The 21,381-nt window shown below is 44.2% G+C and overlaps 1 protein-coding gene across 1 annotated transcript in view; it reads left to right on the top strand.

Annotated features, from left to right (window-relative positions):
- LOC124556521 (rho GTPase-activating protein gacV) overlaps window positions 1-21,381 on the top strand; it is a 307,419-nt gene that overhangs the window by 109,523 nt on the left and 176,515 nt on the right. Inside the window, exon 2 of the mRNA XM_047130475.1 lies at window positions 16,145-16,281. Coding sequence (XP_046986431.1) covers window positions 16,145-16,281 — 137 coding nt within the window. The remainder of the gene's footprint in view (window positions 1-16,144; window positions 16,282-21,381) is intronic.

The following is a 21,381-nucleotide window of genomic DNA, read 5'->3' on the forward strand; positions in this document are numbered from 1 at the left end:
GCAGGCCACCATTCAGCACACGTTACTGAACATTGCGCTCAGCACGAGTACACCCCTACCTGTTTCCATACTAACTACAAGGAAATCGTCAATTACGATTGCAGAGAGCACGATATCTTCCAGATTAGACAGTGGATCAATGAAAACTTGTCGCCTGGTCGGATAAATCACGTTTCTTGGCACTCCAGCTCGCTGGATATGCCGCCATCCTGGCGAGAGGCTGAGCGAAACGAGCACCGCGCCATGGACGCATGCCGATGAAGGCAGTATTACGTTGTCGGGGACATTCACCTGGGCATCCATGACAACTATAGTATCAGTCGAAGGCACCATGGCATGTGTACTACGAGGACATCATTATGGGCCACCTATATCCTTGCTTGCTTGGTGTGTTCCTCGAAGGCGATGGCATCTTCCAGCAGGGTACCTGACAGAGTCACAACGCCAGAATCGTGGTACAGTGGTATGAGGACCGTGACAGCGATTTCATATCAATATCTCGGTCACCAAATTCGCCCGAACCCAATGTAACACATCTGGGAGGGTATTGGGTACTTGATACATCCAGTAACCGACCGAGGTCTTGTCGATTAGCAGGCGGTGGTGACCGAGATGTTCTAGACGCTTCAGTCCAGAACCGCGCTGCTGCTACGGTCGCAGGTTCGAATCCTGCCTCGAGCATGGATGTGTGTGATGTCCTTAGGATAGTTAGGTTTAATTAGTTCTAAGTTCTAGGGGACTGATGACCTTAGCAGTTAAGTCCTATAGTGCTCAGAGCCATTTGAACCATTTTGACAATTCTCTCTCGTATATCGTGCAAATAGTAAATATTCGCCGAATACGGCATATTCATCTAACGCGCCATTGACATGTAAGCACTATTCGACGGTTCCGCAATGCAACACTAATAGGAACGGTAAGACTAGTATCATCGAATCAAGCGAATGTTGATGATGTATTCCTTCGAAGAACAATTCAATATGCTTCTCATTTACGGAGAATGCCAACGAAATTCAGTGAGAGCTAGAGACTTGTACGCTGAAAGATATCCTCAACGAACTCACCCTACACGTCATACATTTAAATATTAGTATGATAAATCGAGAACAACCAGATCTTTAACGCATCGGAGACATACCCAGCAAAGAAAAGTTACTAACGAGGAAATAGAAATTGGTTCTCTTGCCACTGAGGTTGGAGATCCTTGTGTTAGTTTTCGTCAAATCGCAAGGAGATCTGGCATGAGCCAGAGTAGTGTCGTTCGTGTTCTGCATCGCCATAAATATCCTAGTTACCATATCAGTCCCCACCAAGAATTAACTGGTACGGATTGTATGCGTCACATTAAATTCTGCCGATGGGCTCAACTTCAGATTCAGAGGGCTAACACACTTATTAATTCGATTTTATTTACTGGCGAGGCTACATTCACGAACCATGGAAATCTTAATTTGCATAACACGCAGTATTGGGCAACTGAAAATCTATGTTAGCTGCGGCAAGCTGCACGCCAAAAGCCGTGGTCGGTGAATGTATGGTATGAGATTCTGGAGGACAGATTTATACGCCCCTATTTCATCGAAGGAAATCTTAATGGCACGAAGTATACCACATTCCTGTAAGAAACATTAGGTCTGTTATTGGAAGAAATACCTTTAGGAAATGGAACAGAATGTGGTATCAACACGATGGGTGCCCGGCACATTTTTCGCTGATGGCTAGAAACGAATTGCAGAGACAATTTCCAAATCGTTGGATTGGACGCGGAAGAGATGTGTCGTGGCCGGCTCGTTCGTCAGACTTGACGCCTCTGGATTTTTGCTTTTGGGGATTCGTAAAAGACATTGTTTATAAAGACGATAAAGACGATAAAGACGATAAAGAAGATATGTGAGAGAGAATTGTCAGAGCATATGCTTCGATAAGTGCCGATGTGATAAGTCCATGATAAGATGATTGCAGTACTGCATTGATACCAATGGTCGTGACTTCTTGTTCGTTGACCTTCAAAGACCTTACTCTTACACATCATTGGATTCGTCTGGATAGCCGCTATCAGAAAACAAGTACCAAAGTATAGAATCCCATTTGAAAAAACAAAGTTGACCTTCATATCTCTGAAGTGACCCCACCTGGCAACAAAAGATCAACGTCACATTATGGCCCCCGGTGTCCCATGCAACTTTTGTCCCACAAACCTTTCAGCTCCTATCATACTTTCGGAGTTATTCTTGATGGCAATGGTTAGTGACTCATTCTGTATATATATATATATATATATATATATATATATATATATATATATATATATATATATAACAATTCTGTTATGTTTTGGGAAATTACATGTAAACAAAAAATACGGTTTTCTTCAAATTACCGTTTGTCTTGGGCGTGCCTTCCACTATTGGACATTGTTGCGCCCTCTTACTTCACCCCAACTTGTAAAAATGTTCGATCTTTACGTGGACAGGAAGCTCAGTCAAAATACGAGTATCATCATACACTCTGATCAGCGGTTGTGTCTGAGACGACGTGGAGCAAAAATGTGCAATAACACAACAGTAGGAAGTAAAAGGCCATTTCGATCATTACACACAATGACACGCTGGTAAGTAGGAGGGGACATGGGGCACTGACCAAGTGCGGGAGCACTACTAGTCATCGTTGTTCAATGTTGCAGTTCATTGCCGTGTTAATAAAGCCGGTGCAACGTCGGAGTACCTTAGCAACGTGGTCATCGAGATGTGTGAAATGGGAAACCACGCACGGGATAGGTACTAGTCAATAGAGAGTTTCGTGAAAAGTGCCACTGGATCCAAGTGAACTCTCTTTGAAAGAGGATGCCAGGAGGTGGTCGAAGAGTGTCAGGAAAGGTCAGCAACAAGTAGCTACAGACAAAGACGATTGTCATGTTTTGCTTACAGCAGACGGAATAAGTAGCAGGGTGGGAATTAATTGCAGTGAGAATTTCAGAGCAAATACAGGACACAGAATAGCAATGGAAGTGGTGTTTGTGAAGCAGGCCGATAAAACGTTACAATGGGTGGAGGAACATTTGCAGTGTAGACACACTGAATAGGGCCTTGTTTCGTACTCAGATGACACACTTTTATGTCAGGCGTTACAATCAATACGTTTACAACTGAAGTGAAGTGAGTGTGTAACACGAAATAGTTCCGTGTTTTCCCTATAAGGTTCGAACATCTTGGTGAAAGTCTAGTGATGTGGATAGTTAATAGAATTGCTGACCGTACAACCACCGAGTGATTGGTCATTGTCATTAGACAGATCGTAGAAGTAGAGACTCTTTCCTTTAATCGACAACATCGTTAATTCCCATACCATCCGATGGGTGGACGACGTGCTTCACGCCGAGAGTATCACACGAGTACTATGATCACCTTATTTTCTTCACATCAGCGCTGTTGAAATTTGTCTAGTATTCGACTGGAAGACGCACTGCAAGAAAACAGCTACTTTCTACAAGCTGCAGAATCTGTTATTAAAGAGCAGTATATTATTCCTTCGGAATACTACAGTAATCTCAATGAATATCTGTAATATAATCGCGCAACAGTACAGATCGTTCGCGGGGAACGGCACACCGTTTCAGGAAGATAGTACATACAGTTGCTTAAACTATTTAGAACTATTCTACATGGGCAAAGTTTCTCCTTATGCCTTCGTATCATTCGAAGCAAGTATAATTTTTAATTTAATCGTATGGCGAGGGCCCCTCGTCGGGCAGGCCGTTCGCCGGGTGCCGGTCATTCAATTTGACGCCACTTCGGCTACCTGCAGTCGATGAGGATGGTAGGATGAGGATGAGGGCAGCACAACATCCAGTCCCTGGGCGCAGAAAAATTCCCCGACCCAGCCGGTAATCGAACCCGTGCGCAGAGTATTGACAGTCCGTCACGCTGACCATTCAGCTACCGGACAGCAAGTATAATGCACCATGGACCTTGCCGTTGGTGGGGAGGCTTGCGTGCCTCAGCGATACAGATAGCCGTACCGTAGGTGCAACCACAACGGAGGGGTATCTGTTGAGAGGCCAGACAAACGTGTGGTTCCTGAAGAGGGGCAGCAGCCTTTTCAGTAGTTGCAAGGGCAACAGTCTGGATGATTGACTGATCTGGCCTTGTAACAATAACCAAAACGGCCTTGCTGTGCTGGTACTGCGAACGGCTGAAAGCAAGGGGAAACTACAGCCGTAATTTTTCCCGAGGGCATGCAGCTTTACTGTATGATTACATGATGATGGCGTCCTCTTGGGTAAAATATTCCGGAGGTAAAATAGTCCCCCATTCGGATCTCCGGGCGGGGACTACTCAAGAGGATGTCGTTATCAGGAGAAAGAAAACTGGCGTTCTACGGATCGGAGCGTGGAATGTCAGATCCCTTAATCGGGAAGGCAGGTTAGAAAATTTATAAAGGGAAATGGATAGGTTGAAGTTAGATATAGTGGGAATTAGTGAAGTTCGGTGGCAGGAGGAACAAGACTTCTGGTCAGGTGACTACAGGGTTATAAACACAAAATCAAATAGGGGTAATGCAGGAGTAGGTTTAATAATGAATAGGAAAATAGGAATGCGGGTAAGTTACTACAAACAGCATAGTGAACGCATTATTGTGGCCAAGATAGATACGAAGCCCACACCTACTACAGTAGTACAAGTTTATATGCCAACTAGCTCTGCAAATGACGAAGAAATTGAAGAAATGTATGATGAAATAAAAGAAATTATTCAGATTGTGAAGGGAGACGAAAATTTAATAGTCATGGGTGACTGGAATTCGAGTGTAGGAAAAGGGAGAGAAGGAAACATAGTAGGTGAATATGGATTGGGGGACAGAAATGAAAGAGGAAGCCGCCTGGTAGAATTTTGCACAGAGCACAACATAATCATAACTAACACTTGGTTTAAGAATCATGAAAGAAGGTTGTATACATGGAAGAACCCTGGAGATACTAAAAGGTATCAGATAGATTATATAATGGTAAGACAGAGATTTAGGAACCAGGTTTTAAATTGTAAGACATTTCCAGGGGCAGATGTGGACTCTGACCACAATCTACTGGTTATGACCTGTAGATTAAAACTGAAGAAACTGCAAAAAGGTGAGAATTTAAGGAGATGGAACCTGGATAAACTAAAAGAACCGGAGGTTGTACAGAGATTCAGGGAGAGCATAAGAGAGCAATTGACAGGAATGGGGGAAATAAATACAGTAGAAGAAGAATGGGTAGCTTTGAGGGATGAAGTAGTGAAGGCAGCAGAGGATCAAGTAGGTAAAAAGACGAGGGCTAGTAGAAATCCTTGGGTAACAGAAGAAATATTGAATTTGATTGATGAAAGGAGAAAATATAAAAATGCAGTAAGTGAGACTGGCAAAAAGGAATACAAACGTCTCAAAAATGAGATCGACAGGAAGTGCAAAATGGCTAAGCAGGGATGGCTAGAGGACAAATGTAAGGATGTAGAGGCCTATCTCACTAGGGGTAAGATCGATACCGCCTACAGGAAAATTAAAGAGACCTTTGGGGAAAAGAGAACCACTTGTATGAATATCAAGAGCTCAGATGGAAACCCAGTTCTAAGCAAAGAAGGGAAAGCAGAAAGGTGGAAGGAGTATATAGAGGGTCTATACAAGGGCGATGTACTTGAGGACAATATTATGGAAATGGAAGAGGATGTAGATGATGATGAAATGGGAGATATGATACTGCGTGAAGAGTTTGACAGGGCACTGAAAGACCTGAGTCGAAACAAAGCCCCCGGAGTAGACAATATTCCATTGGAACTACTGACGGCCGTGGGAGAGCCAGTCCTCACAAAACTCTACCATCTGGTGAGCAAGATGTATGAAACAGGCGAAATACCCTCAGACTTCAAGAAGAATATAATAATTCCAATCCCAAAGAAAGCAGGTGTTGACAGATGTGAAAATTACAGAACTATCAGCTTAATAAGTCACAGCTGCAAAATACTAACACGAATTCTTTACAGACGAATGGAAAAACTGGTAGAGGCCAACCTCGGGGAAGATCAGTTTGGATTCCGTAGAAACACTGGAACACGTGAGGCAATACTGACCTTACGACTTATCTTAGAAGAAAGATTAAGGAAAGGCAAACCTACGTTTCTAGCATTTGTAGACTTAGAGAAATCTTTTGAAAATGTTGACTGGAATACTCTCTTTCAAATTCTAAAGGTGGCAGGGGTAAAATACAGGGAGCGAAAGGCTATTTACAATTTGTACAGAAACCAGATGGCAGTTATAAGAGTCGAGGGACATGAAAGGTAAGCAGTGGTTGGGAAGGGAGTAAGACAGGGTTGTAGCCTCTCCCCGATGTTGTTCAATCTGTATATTGAGCAAGCAGTAAAGGAAACAAAAGAAAAATTCGGAGTAGGTATTAAAATTCATGGAGAAGAAATAAAAACTTTGAGGTTCGCTGATGACATTGTAATTCTGTCAGAGACAGCAAAGGACTTGGAAGAGCAGTTGAATGGAATGGACAGTGTCTTGAAAGGAGGATATAAGATGAACATCAACAAAAGCAAAACAAGGATAATGGAATGTAGTTTAATTAAGTCGGGTGATGCTGAGGGAATTAGATTAGGAAATGAGGCACTTAAAGTAGTAAAGGAGTTTTGCTATTTGGGGAGCAAAATAACTGATGATGGTCGAAGTAGAGAGGATATAAAATGTAGGCTGGCAATGGCAAGGAAAGCGTTTCTGAAGAAGAGAAATTTGTTAACATCCAGTATTGATTTAAGTGTCAGGAAGTCATTTCTGAAAGTATTCGTATGGAGTGTAGCCATGTATGGAAGTGAAACATGGACGATAAATAGTTTGGACAAGAAGAGAATAGAAGCTTTCGAAATGTGGTGCTACAGAAGAATGCTGAAGATTAGATGGGTAGATCACGTAACTAATGAGGAAGTATTGAATAGGATTGGGGAGAAGAGAAGTTTGTGGCACAACTTGACCAGAAGAAGGGATCGGTTGGTAGGACATGTTCTGAGGCATCAAGGGATCACCAATTTAGTATTGGAGGGCAGCGTGGAGGGTAAAAATCGTAGAGGGAGACCAAGAGATGAATACACTAAGCAGATTCAGAAGGATGTAGGTTGCAGTAGGTACTGGGAGATGAAGAAGCTTGCACAGGATAGAGTAGCATGGAGAGCTGCATCAAACCAGTCTCAGGACTGAAGACCACAACAACAACAACACGTTAATGTAATCCAAATCTTTATAACTAATTGTAAAATATATTGCAGTATAGCAATGATATCTGACTGAGTTAAAAGGTACAACCAAATGTTAACGTGCAGTGGTTGCACAAAAATAAAAATAAAAAAAAAATACCGAAACGCCGTTAGAAATTCATACATGAACATAAATGGACACTCTAGCTAATCTGCAGGTTGCACTGCTTTATTTGATAACGAACGGCGGCAATTATGGGTCGCGGTCAGAACAGTGCTTTGTGAGTATGTTATGTCAGAGCCATGGGAATACAAACGTGGGCAAATTATTGATGCCCGTACGGTGGGTGCTTTCGCAACCAAAGTAGTGGGAAATGTTGGTGTTTCAATAGGCACCGTATCGAAGATTTATACCGCATACAGTGAAAGAGGAGAAACATTAACCGCTATGTCACAATGCGGACGAAAGTGTATGTTGAATGATCGTGACAGGATTGTGACGAAAAATAAGAGGATGACAGCTTCAGAAGTCACTACATAACCGACTGTCGAATTCGCGAACGCTGTCGGGACCAAAACAACATGAAGGAAACTCCAGAAGCAGGGAACTCCAGTGTGAGCTGGAACTCCTAACCACTCATCACTGATGCAATGTCCGTAACAGGAAAACTCGTTGCCGAAGCGTAACGCATGCCACATGGGGCAACAGAAGAAAGTAAATTGGTCGAATGAGTCTTGCTTCACACAGCTTCGAACTTCTGGTCCAAGAGGGAAATATAACGAGGGTCCGGCGATGATCTGGGAGGCAATATGATGGTATTACATGGGCCTCATCTTTACGCTGCTAGGTTGCATCATTGCCAAGTATTATGTGACCGGCCGGCCAGAGTGGCTGAGCGGTTCTAGGCGATACAGTCTGGAACCGCGCGACCGCTACGGTCGCATGTTCGAATCCTGCCTCGGGCATGGATGTGTGTGATGTCCTTAGGTTAGTTAGGTTTAAGTAGTTCTAAGTTCTAGGGGACTGATGACCTCAGCAGTTAAGTCCCATTGTGCTCAGAGGCATTTGAACCATTATGAGACCATTTTGGCTGATCGCGTCCATCCTTTGACATGGTAGTTGTTTCCTAACGGTGATGGTGTCTCCCAAAACGATAGGGTTGCTGTTCAAACAGCTCGCAGCATCCAATAGTAGTGGTGTGAGCACGAGGATTAATCGTTGTATCTCCCCTAGCCACCGTAGTCAGATCTTAATATTATTGAGCCTCTATGGTCCGCTTTGGGGAGAAGGGTGCGTGATCACTACCCACCTCAATCTTCTTTACATGAGGTTGCTACTGTTTTGCAGGAAGGATGGTATAAGATTCCCTTGAAAACCGTTCAGCACCCGTATTTATTCATTCCTAAATGACCGGAAGCTATTTTGAATACAAAAGCACTTCGTACACGCTATCACGCATGGTAATGTGTTGTGTTTTTTGATTTTTCCGTATTTTTGTCCAACCCCTGTGTATAAGATGTACACTGACGGGAAAAAATCGGAGCACCCAAATATAATTAATTTAGAGTAATGAAAATTCGGGGTACAATTGTCTAGGTAACATACTTCAGTGATTAACGCTGGAAGACCACAGGTTATTTAAGTGAAAGACACGCCTTTGCAACTGTGAAATGCTGGTAAATTAACAACCGCTGTAACCGCCACAATTTTGAGTGCAAGCATGCAGACGTACACGCATTGTGTTGTACGGTTGCGGGATGTCCGATTTTGGGATATAGTTCCATGCGTGTTACTCTTGGATGGTCAATGCGGGGACGGTTAATGCTGTTTGTGGATGAGGCTGGAGTTGTCGTCCGACGACATACCATACTCGCATGTGCTCGATTGGAGCTTGGAGACAGGTCTGTTGTCAGTCAGGCCAATGCAACATGTCGACACTCTGTAGAGCATGGTGGGAGAGCGTTACCCTGTTGGGAAACGCCCCCTGGAATGCTGTTCATGAATGGCAGCACAACAAATCGAATCACACTATTAACGTACAATTTTGCAGTCATGGCGCGTGGGATAATCACTAGGGTGTTTCTGCTGTCACACGAAATCGCACCCCAGACCATAATTCCAGATGTAGATCCAGTGTGTCTAGCACACGGACTGGTTGGTTGCAGATCCCGACCTGGCCTCCTCATAATCAACAGACAGGCATCACTGCCACCGAGGCAAAAGCAGTTTTCCTCAGAAAACACAACAGAACTCCACCATGCCCTCCAACGAGCTCTCGCTTGACCCCACTGAAGTCGCAAATGGCGGTGGCTTGGGCTCAGTGGAATGCACACTGCAGGGCGTCTGGCTCGGAGTTGTCCTTAAGGTATCCGATTTGTAACATTTCTTTGTGTCACTGTGGCGCCGGCTGCTGCTCAAATTGCTGCTGCAGATGCAGTGTGCACCACAGCCATGCACCAAACAAGCTGGTCTGGTCTCCCTTCCGGTTAGCGCTACGTGGCTCTCCGGATCCCGGTCTTCTTGCGACCGTACATTTCGTGACCACCGCTGCCAGCAATCGTGTACAATGGCTTGATTCCCGTCAAGTCTTTCTGCAGTATTTCAGAAGGAACATCCAGCTTCTCGTGGTCCTATTACACGACCTCATCCAAACTCAGAGACAACTCATCACGTCCAATCTCAAAGCCAACTAACGCTCACGACCGTTACAGCGCGTATTTAAGACAAACCTGATTCGCATCCTCATAGTGCCGCTACTAGTGCACTCCTATACGACTGGCGCGAAGTCTGGATAGACTTCATCTTTCAGATGTAGAAACACGCCTGCCGACTTTCGTTTATGTCGTCAACTCCTTCTTGATGTTGTGATTTTTTTCCGTCAGTATATTAAAGAATGTTACAATGTACGTATAATATTAAGGTTCGGGTTTGATTCCCTTATTGTTTGAACTACTGTAGAAAGGTAATCCATCCCTTCCTTTAACGACTAGTGATACCCACATAGGGTCAGACCGAGACAATTCTGTTCCTTTGTGGCGCTGTAAAGTAAGACAACCTTTCCACTATTCTCGTTACATTCTTGGTAATGCCCCAAGCCAAAATTAAATAAATAATGGTAGAGGAAGTGTTCCTTTATGTCTGTAGGACTTGAAAGCAAATGAAAAAAAACGAGGGTTATAAATATTTTGCGAGACGTGAAGATTATAGCTTCTCTTTCTTTATTCGAATAAGAAGCGAATTTTCTACAGATAAAGAAAATCAATAGGCACTACTGAGTACAAAAGCGTGCTACGCTTCTCATATTGTAAATCACACCGCAGTTAGATGAAACTGTAGTGCTCGTGAAGTAATGGAAACGTAATAATTACATTAAGGCTGACGTTAAGAATTGAAAATATTAAAGTATATATACGGTTATCCCTGGAACGAGCATCGCGACCCAATAGATTTGTTGTGCAAATTAAAGGGGATAGTCTGCCCTTACAAAATGTTTTCATCGTCAGAGTTTATAATCTTCTTTCATTCATACTGACCGAGCGACGTGGCGCAGTGGTTAGCTCTGGAGGACGACGGTTCAAACCTGCGTCCGGAATTCTTGATTTAGGTTTTCCGTGATTTCCTTAAATCGCTTGAGGCAAATGCCGGGATGGTTACTTTGAAAGGGCACGACCGACTTTCTTCCCAATTCTTATCTAATCCGATGGGATCGACGACCTCGCTGTTTGGTCCCCGCCCCAAAATCATCCATCAATCCATTCATAGCCGGCAGGTGTGGCCGAGCGGTTCTAGGCGCTTCAATCTGGAACCGCGCTGCCACTACGGTCGCAGGTTCGAATCCTGCCTCGTCATGGATGTGTGTGATGTCCTTAGGTTAGTTAGGTTTAAGTAGTTCTAAGTTCTAGGGGACTGATGACTTCAGATGTTAAGTCCTATAGTGCTTAGAGCCAATTTGAACCAATCCATTCATATTGAGCTGGAGTAATACGCTACTTTGTTGCTATGCCGGCCAGATTATGAATCTCGTAGGTTTCAGACAACCAGTCAAAACTCTACATGAATAGCTCAAAGCATCATTAACCTGGTGTGCACTTACTGACTGGTACCACACAGAGGCTGAGATATTCGCTTTGTGACTAGCACAAGGCACATGTGTGGAGGTGCACCTCAGGCTGCGCCTGACAGTTTGCTACGATCGTTGTTTCCCTTTGATACCTTTTGCTCTGTTTGCTGTATATGTGCCCTGAAATCCAGTGCACGCTCTAGGGTTGCATCCAAATGTTTCGGCTTAAAACAATGATCCAGCTCATATACGTTCCAATTACTTTTGAGTCTGCTTGCAACCTGCTTCTTAAAAGAGTCACCATTTAGAAAGCATTACAGTTATTTTCATTCTTATTTACAAGTAGTCTTCATGAGCAGGTAGTGTGTCGGACAACAACTACGAAGTGTGCTTGCCGATCTATCAACGGCCCACACCGCACGGTAGCTCGGTACTGTGACATTATGAACTCTCTCTTTCTGAAGCTCTTCCTGCCAAAAAATATCTGGTAATGACATGAATTACTACAAGCTCATGCTACGATAAAGGTGAAATGAATAAAAATGTTAGTTCATTTCGTTTAGTCTCCACTCCTACAGACGACATCAGTCCGCACACCAACTGTTGAACTTGAGGTCTCTCCAAGCAGGTGTTCCGAGAATGCCGCGAGAACAGTAGAACGGGGCGGACTGCGGTTTATTTTAGCTAGGCACACGATGAAACCGTGAGCGACTCGGCCTATCTCCCTGGAAGTGGTGAAGTTACTGCAGCTTGACAACGAAGTAACTACTCCACGCTCCTTAGAGTGAGGACCAAGACTCTTCTGATATACAGTTCTGTTACGACACGCTAAGCATTGTGTAACTTACACCAATGCATTCGGCGTATTAAGAGTGTCACTTGTTGGACAATTGCCCGCATCTCGTGGTCGTGCGGTAGCGTTATCGCTTCCCACGCCCGGGTTCCCGGGTTCGATTCCCGGCGGGGTCAGGGATTTTCTCTGCCTCGTGATGGCTGGGTGTTGTGTGATGTCCTTAGGTTAGTTAGGTTTAAGTAGTTCTGAGTTCTAGGGGACTGATGACCTAAGATGTTAAGTCCCATAGTGCTCAGAGCCATTTGAACCATTTGTTGGACAATTGCTCTGTAACAGTTGAAAGCGCCCTAATATTTGTTGAATAGGTGTCTGTCTTCTTTGTAAACTGCAACACTGGTTCCCACTTCCTACAGGTACACGAATGATGTTTTGTTATTTGAGCAATGCCTGAAATTCGCTGATTGTAGTCTCCTACCCCTGCCTCTCCTAACCGTATTCTGCTCAAACATACTGAAATTCTGGTGAAAATATTCTATTACAGACATGTTCTAGTAAACGTCGTTAATATAGTATGATTTCTGATACTAAAAATGCACATCTTGGACTGCAGTGGTCATAGTACATAATTTAGTTTTCGGTACTTCATATTGCAGAAAAATTCTTCCAGCACATCACAGCTAAAGTAATAAAGATTTCCAACCGATTGTCAACGTTCTAATGAAATCCTCGTTACTCTGTAAACACTCACGTGCTGGTAATGTCAGTGTAATACATCTTTTCATGGTTTTAATCACGATATGTGCTAACTGCTCGTAATTTTCTCGCCTAATTTTCTCGTCTAATTGTCTCGCCCTGAGGCTGAGTGTTGAGCACTCAGTTCGGTACTCATGGTATAAAACTTATAATCATTCGTGTCACATTTATACACTTAAATAGGCAATATGCAATAAACGATGCATCTGTTTGATCCAGCGATGCTAAAATAGAAGAAGACTAACGCTGCGACAAACGTTAGCTTGCGAGCACGGCGCCACAGGCAGCAGCCAGTCAGCGGAATGTCAACAGACCAGTCGTGCTATTGATAAAATAAGTGCAAGAGAAAAGTCATTATTAAAAACACAGCTCAAAATGTTACATCTATGATTAATTGAGAGCACCTAAATGGTTCAAATGGCTCTGAGCACTATGGGACTCAACTGCTGAGGTCATTACTCCTCTAGAACTTAGAACTAGTTAAACCTAACTAACCTAAGGACATCACAGACATCCATGCCCGAGGCAGGATTCGAACCTGCGACCGTAGCGGTCTTGCGATTCCAGACTGCAGCGCCTTTAACCGCACGGCCACTTCGGCCGGCTGAGAGCACCTAATTGGTATTAAAACTGTTAAAGTACAGCAACGATAAAGTGGAGTGAGATTAGGTTAAAAATGTCCTCTACTGGGCTATGAGGTAACGTTATAGTATTGTGAATACCGTGGTTATTAGGCAACATTGGCATGACAAATTATTATATGAAACTTATATTTAACTTAAGACCATCCGAGAGATCAGTCTGTCTTCATTGCTTATCTTGTTGCCTTTAATGTAAAATTATCGCCAGAGTTGGTAGTTGTGTTGTGCTTCATCCGTTTCACTTTCTCATTCCATCCTTATCTGGGAGAAATTCCATTACGCCTTTTTCTGGGATTTAATAATGACGCACAAGCTACGAGAACGAAAGCATTCTAATAGACACGGAGAAAAGATGTCGTCCGTACTCTCCCTTTTTTCATGTCGTTCTACTGTTGTATCTGACCTGCGGTTATTTCCAACTCCCGATCACTATAATTAAAGCTGCAGCATCTCTTGTTTTGGTCTATTTTTGCCACTGTTTATAACTTTATTTCCGGTTGTCTTATGTTTTTCTCTACTGGTTTTAGTAAAGTAACTCTGCGAGCAGGCCCAGGCGACCATGCGATGTTGACTGGCATCCTCGTAATCGTGTACTGTACGACGTCAAGGTGTTGAACGGAGGGGCATGGAGTCAACACATCGCTTTCCTAGCCATTATCAGCTTTCCAGACCTCCAAGTCTTCATTCCCATTCAAGTAGCTAATCAGTCGGTCCCAGGAGGCTGAATTCATCCTGTTCCAGCCTCCCACTATGGAAGAAATTGATGCCAATGCCAGGAACTGAATTCTCATATCTTTCATATTTAATTTACACATCCCTTAACTAATTTCTTTGGCAGAAGACTTCACTTCCCCTACATCGTATAGTGCTCTTTCCTTCCTCTATCCTGTTTAGGAGCTGGGGCGTTGTTTCTTTGAAGGGATATGTGTACTCTGCTCTCACCGCTCTATAGTTCATGTGGTATATCTTGTATGTTGCTTATTCCAGCGAGGAGGAATATAGCATAACGCTCTCGAATCGTCGCCTTAACTGCACATTCTAGCGACAATAACAACAACATTGTCTGCAACTGCACAACACACCGTACTCCTGATCACCCAACTATGTGCCCATACTTGCGTAGCAGAATAAACTGAGGTGACAAAAGTCATGCGATAGCGATGTGCACATATACTCTTGGCGGTAGTATAGCGTACACGAGATATAAAAGGACAGTGCATTGGAGGAGCTATCATTTGTACTAAAATGGTTCAAATGGCTCTGAGCACTATGGGACTCAACTTCTAAGGTCATTAGTCCCCTTGAATTTAGAACTAGTTAACCTAACTAACCTAAGTACATCACAAACATCCATGCCCGAGGCAGGATTCGAACCTGCGACCGTAGCGGTCTTGCGGTTCCAGACTGCAGCGCCTTTAACCGCACGGCCACTTCGGCCGGCCATTTGTGCTCAGGTGATTCATGTGAAAAGGGTCCGACGTGATTATGACCACACGACGAGAATTGACAGACTTTGAAAGCGGAATGGAAGTTAGAGCTAGAAGCATGAGACATGCCATTTCGGAAATCGTTAGGGAATTTAATATTCTGAGATTCACAGTGTCAAGAGTGTGCCGAGAATACTAAATTTCAGGCATTACCCTTCACCACGGACAACGCTGTGGTCGATGGCCTTCACTTAACGACCGAGTACAGCAGCGTTTGTGTAGAGTTATCAGCGCTAACAGACAAGCAACACCGCGTGAAATAACCACATGGATCATTGCTGGACGTACGACGAACGTAACGGTTAGGACAATGCGGCAAAATTTGGCATTAATGGGCTATGGCAGCAGATGACCGACGCAAATGCCTTTGCTAACAACACGACATCGCCTGCAGCACCTCTCCCGGGCTCGTGACCATGTCGGTTGGACCCTAGATGACTGAGAAACAGTGGCCAGGTCAGAGGAGGCCCGATTTCAGTTGTTAAGAGTTGATAATAGGATCTGAGTGTGGTTCAGTCCCCACGAAGCCATGGACCCAAGTTGGTGGCTCCATAATAGTGTGGGCTGTGTTTACATCTAATGAACTGGGTCCTCCGGTCCAACTGAACATATCATTGACTACAAATGGATATTTTCGGCTACTTAGAGACCATTTACAGCCATTCATGGACTTCATGTTTCCAAGCAACATTGGAATTTTTATTGCTGGCAGTGTGACATGTCACTGGGACACAGTTGTTCGCTATTGGTTTGAAGAACATTCTGGAGAATTCGAGCGAATGATTAGGCCATCCAGATCGCTGGACACGAATTCCACCAAACATTTATGGGACATAATCGCGAGATCAGTTCGTGCACAAAATCCTTCACCGTTAACACTTTCGCAATTATGGATGGCTACAGACACAGCCCGGCTCAGTATTTCCGCAGGGGCTTTCCAGCGGCTTGTTGAGTCCATGTCACATCGAGATGCTACACTGCGCCAGGGAAAAGAAGGTCGAAAACGATATTAGGAGGTACTTCATGACTTTTGCCACCTCAGTGTCTTTCTTCGAGACCGTGTTTTTATTACGACTGGCTCTTCTGTGAGTCAAGTTCTTCCAATTCTCCTTGCTTGTGTAGAAAGTCGTTTAGGTTAGTTACTAAAAAACAAACGCTTACAATTGCAAGTAACAACGGCTGTTTTCACCAGGGCAGAACGATATCAAGAAGCTGAGGCGCGAGAACGAACAGCTGCGGCGGGAGATCTGGGGCCTGCGCGACGAGTACGACCGCCTGGAGCAGCTGCTGGCCAAGCTGCAGCACCACCAGCAGAACTCCGGCTCTGAGGTCAGTCCCACTGTCCACACATACAGGCATAATAGGGTTTCGGCCCTGCAGATAACGAATCTGATATCAAAGTTGAAAAATTCAAAATGGCAGAACCAATATGGCGGACAAAATCTGAAATAAACATGATTATTTTGTAGAAAAATTGGTTCTTGGGACATCAAACCATGGTAATTACCAATTTGTTATACAAACTGTAAAAGTCAAATAAGTAGTCCAATATGACCAATAAAATAGCAAACCGCTGTGTTAGGCCAATTTCCGTACAATTAATATTGTCCTCTTCATAATACAGTGTGAAAAATAACAGCCACACATTCATTTCCCACAAGTCTATCTGCAGATTCTGCATTTTAAATCCTTTTACTTATTTTTTCCCTGAATGGGCTTGAGGATGGAAAGCCTTTTACAACCTAGGAAATGTCCAATTTTCCTGAAGCTGGGAAACTCATTGCACAGTGTGTGATAGCTCAGCTGGACTTAACTTCGACGAGGATCCCCAATCATCCTGCTTTTTGACGTATCGAATAGATCTTCAGATTCTTTCTGGTATCGAGCTCATGACATCTTTTCCGTTTTCTCAACAACAGAAAAGGATACCTTACTATTCAAACAGCTTTCGAACTTCTGTTAAAGTAATTGGCTCCACACACTGCCACCTGATATGTGGCTTTCAGCTTGCTGAAATAATTTGTCTCGTACAGTCAAGCGCTGTAGTGGAACGTCCATTTGTTTCGGTCACGGTCTGTTGCTAACAATCACGTGAAATTTGCTTTACAGGTGACTTCCCAGTAACACGGAAATTTCTTTCTTTGCAACACCGACCGAGATACCGGATGAACTGAAAATTGATATTGACGCGTAGCAGTTACTTCTTATTCTTTTTTTACTGTTTGTACGTAACAGATCTGTAGAAAATACGCTCATGTTGAGACAGTTATGCTCTGAAAGTTGATTAATAACGTATTAGTAGAAATCTGTGCTGAATACAATACTTTTTAAAAATGTTTCACAAAATGCTCAAACGACTAAATACTGCAGCTGCCATTCCAAATGTGACTTTTTACTAGAATAATGTACAAGTGGTTCATAAGGAAAATAATACGTACTTAATCGGCCAAACTGAAATACAATGGAATGTCGAAGACTGTTTCTATGAGCGGGAATTTATAGTGCTAACTTTATTAAGGCCGGAATATGAGCTCACTACCGATTTTATTTTTCTCATTTTCGGCCACTGTGCGCCATAGACACACTCGTGAGTTACGACTGACTGGCTTTCGCCCGCCCAAGTATAGAACTTGGACCGTATGTTGCTAGGCAGTGGAAATCACGGCCACACACTTTCACCTTCGACGTCTCCACAGTGCAACGTTCGTTGCTGCTCGTTGCGTGCAGTAGTTGTACACTACTGGCCATTAAAATTGCTACACCAAGAAAAAATGCAGATGATAAACGGGTATTCATTGGACAAATATATTATACTAGAACTGACACGTGATTACATTTTCACGCAATTTGGGTGCATAGATCCTGAGAAATCAGTACCCAGAACAGCCACCTCTGGCCGTAAGAACGGCCTTGATACGCATGGGCATTGAGTCATACAGAGATTCGATGGCGTGTTCACGTACAGCTGCCCATGCAGCTTCAACAAGATACCACAGTGAGACCTGAGTTTCTCCTGGCGTATACAACTTTCAAATAACTTCCGGGAATTCAGCCAGGTAACACTTTCAGCGACCGCCGATATTTCGGCGGGAGAACACCCCGCCATTTTCAAGGCAAACTGCAACGGACAGGCGGCGTACATGCAAATTTAATACCTCGGTTCTCGGAGAGAAGCAGGAAAGATAACACACACACACACACACACACAACACTAGTGCCACCAAAGATGACCAAAGTCAGAGCTATCGATAGTGAGACTATGAATTCGCAGGTGAGGCAGCATTGACTCTGTTCCTCTGTTTTTTGACAAGGGAGAGAGCCGGATTGCAAACAGAGTTTAAACAGAAACCTCCATCCCTGTTAACGAGGTTGCTCGCTAATTTAATCTCAACTGCCTCCCTAATAACACTGTCCCAATAGCTGGAAGTGCATGCCAATGTCTCGGTGTTATTATATAACATGGGGTGACCAGTATCCAAGCAATGTTCGGCAATAGCAGATCTATTTGGCTGCTGTAATCGTGTGTGCCGTTTATGCTCACTACATCTGTCCTCCACGGTCCTGATAGTTTGACCAATATATGCCATGCCGCAGCTACAAGGAATACGATATACACCCGCCTTACGCAGTCCAAGATCATCCTTAACGGAACTCAAAAGTGCTCTAATTTTAGATGGAGGTCGGAAAACACATTTCACATCGTATTTCCGTAAAATACGACCGATGTTATTGGACGTGTTTCCTACGTAAGGCAAAAAGGCAGTAGACTTAGGTGTTGATTCAGAATTATCATCAATCACCCGATGTACAGTTGGTCGATAGCGCAACGCACGTTCAATCTGTCTATCACTATAACCATTTCGACGAAATGTAACTTCAATATGGGACAGCTCAGCTGGCAAAGTCTCAGCGTCAGAAACGACATGTGCCCTGTGTACCAAGGTACGAAGTACCCCTTCACGCTGAGCCGAATGGTGACAACTATTAGCTTGTAAGTACAAGTCGGTGTGAGTACGTTTCCTGTAGACTGCATGTCCCAATGATCCATCATCCTTCCTCCTAACCAACACGTCGAGAAAGGGAAGGCAACCATTCTCTTCCAGTATGGCGATGACGAATACACGCTTCCAATGTGCGTTCACCGCGATGTCGCCAAACACGGATGCGACCATCATGATGCTGTAAACAGAACCTAGATTCATCCGAAAAAATGACGTTTTGCCATTCGTGCACCCAGTTTCGTCGTTGAGTACACCATCGCAGGCGCTCCTGCCTGTGGTGCATTGTCAAGGGTAACCGCAGCCATGGTCTCCGAGCTGATAGTCCATGCTGCTGCAAACGTCGTTGAACTGTTCGTACAGATGGTTGTTGTCTTGCAAACGTCCACATCTGTTGACTCAGGGATCGAGACGTGGCTGCACGATCCGTTACAGCCATGCGGATAAGATGCCTGTCATCTCGACTGCTAGTGATATGAGGCCCTTGGGATGCAGCACGGCGTTCCATATTACCCTCCTGAACTCACCAATTCCATATTCTACTAACAGTCATTGGATATCGACCAACGCGAGCAGCAATGTCGCTATACAATAAACCACAATCGCGATAGGCTACAATCCGATCTTTATCAAAGTCGGAAACGTGATGGTACGCATTTCTCCTCCTTGCACGAGGCACCACAACAAGGTTTCACCAGGCAAAGCAGGTCAACTGCTGTTTGTGTATGAGAAATCGGTTGGAAAATTTCCTCATGTCAGCACTTTGTAGGTGTCGCCACCGGCGCCAACCTTGTGTGAATGCTCTGAAAAGATAATCATTTGCATATCACAGAATCTTCTTCCTGTCGGTTAAATGTCGCGTCTGTAGCACGTCGTCTTCGTGGTGTAGCAATTTTAATGGCCAGTAGTGTATTAGACAGAGGGGTTATAAGAAATCGCATGAAACCAACGGAAGGAATTACTCCTGAATTCCAAAGTGCAACCAGCAGTCGATCTAAGCACAATGATTATACTTAGGAAGTTAAAAAAAAAAAGAGATTAATGCTCGAGCAGCTTCTCATAAGCCACACATTTCTGCAGTCAGTTTCAAGCAAATCTAGAGGTGGTGTAAAGAGCGCCACCACTGGACAACGGTGACTGGAAACGAGTGATCTAGAGTGATGAATCACGCTACAGCCTGTGACAATCTGATGGAAGGATTACGGTTTTGTGAATGACTGGAGAATGTTGCCTGCTACCAGGTGTAGTGCCTACAGTGAAGTACGGAGGAGTTAGCTGAGATATTTATTGACGTCCTGTCACATTGGTCGCCACTGAGATATTACCTCAGAGTGATTACGTCGCAATCACTTTACGATGATACTAGGGAACAGCGGCATACGTAATCTTCTGGCCGATCGTATTTTACGTAGCTCGCTTGCAAAACTCAGTTCCGCTACCTTCTTTCCATGGGTCGCGCCTAACCACAGATATTCAGGATGGGGCAGATAAAAGTGGCCCGGAGAACAGAGTTCCAGGATACAAAGAACTACAGCAGAGGAAAGGAAATACAGTACTAACCTGACTATGGCAGGTGTTGAAAGTGGCCATCGCTCATCTCTTGGCACTTTTGGGCTCTGGTCAGCAAGTCGCTGAAAACGGATCGAAGCTGGCCTGCTGGAACTGCTGCAGTCTCATCCGAAATGTTCTGTTGCAGTTCCTGAAATCTACGAGGGTTGTTGCGGTACACCTTAGACTTGAGGACTCCCCACACAAAGTAATATCACACTGACAGATCGAGTGATATGGGTGGCTAGCTAGGGCCTCGACCAGACTGACCTCTGCTATCAACTCTGTCAGGCGTGAAGACTGTGTATATGTGCCTAATAGTTCGGCCGACTGTATGGGCAGTTGCTCCATCCTATTGGAAGCGACAGTAGGCCTTCTCCTCCGCTAATGCAGCCAGAAATGGTTTCAAAATATTGGCGATGTAACGCATCGAACGCAGCGTCTAATGAAAAAAGCTGGGACCAATAATGCGGCGTGCAGTCACTGCACAACAAACCCAACCTTCTGATGGTGCAACGATGTTTCATGGAAGTTATACGGATTCTCGGCTACCCAGAACCTGTGATTCTGTAAGTTGACATAACCACTCAGGTGAAACCACACTCACAAAACTGGTGGCGCTGAGTAGCAACTGCTGGTTTTAATGCATCAACAACAGACACTCGGTAGGGATGCATGTGCAGGTCGAGGTGGACTATTCTTTCGCATGACCAACGCGATATGCCGCTCGCTTGTGACAGGCGTCCCGTTGATTTGGTAGGACTCTAAAGCTATTTCTGGTGAATTGGAGCCACATTTTCTGGTGTGTGCGCACGTTTCGGAATGTTTTTTGACTGGTTCAAAACTGATCCTGTCTGACGCCATTTTCGGACTAAGCATTGCA

This window comes from Schistocerca americana, chromosome X (genome assembly GCF_021461395.2).
Source record: "Schistocerca americana isolate TAMUIC-IGC-003095 chromosome X, iqSchAmer2.1, whole genome shotgun sequence".
Lineage (NCBI taxonomy): Eukaryota > Metazoa > Arthropoda > Insecta > Orthoptera > Acrididae > Schistocerca > Schistocerca americana.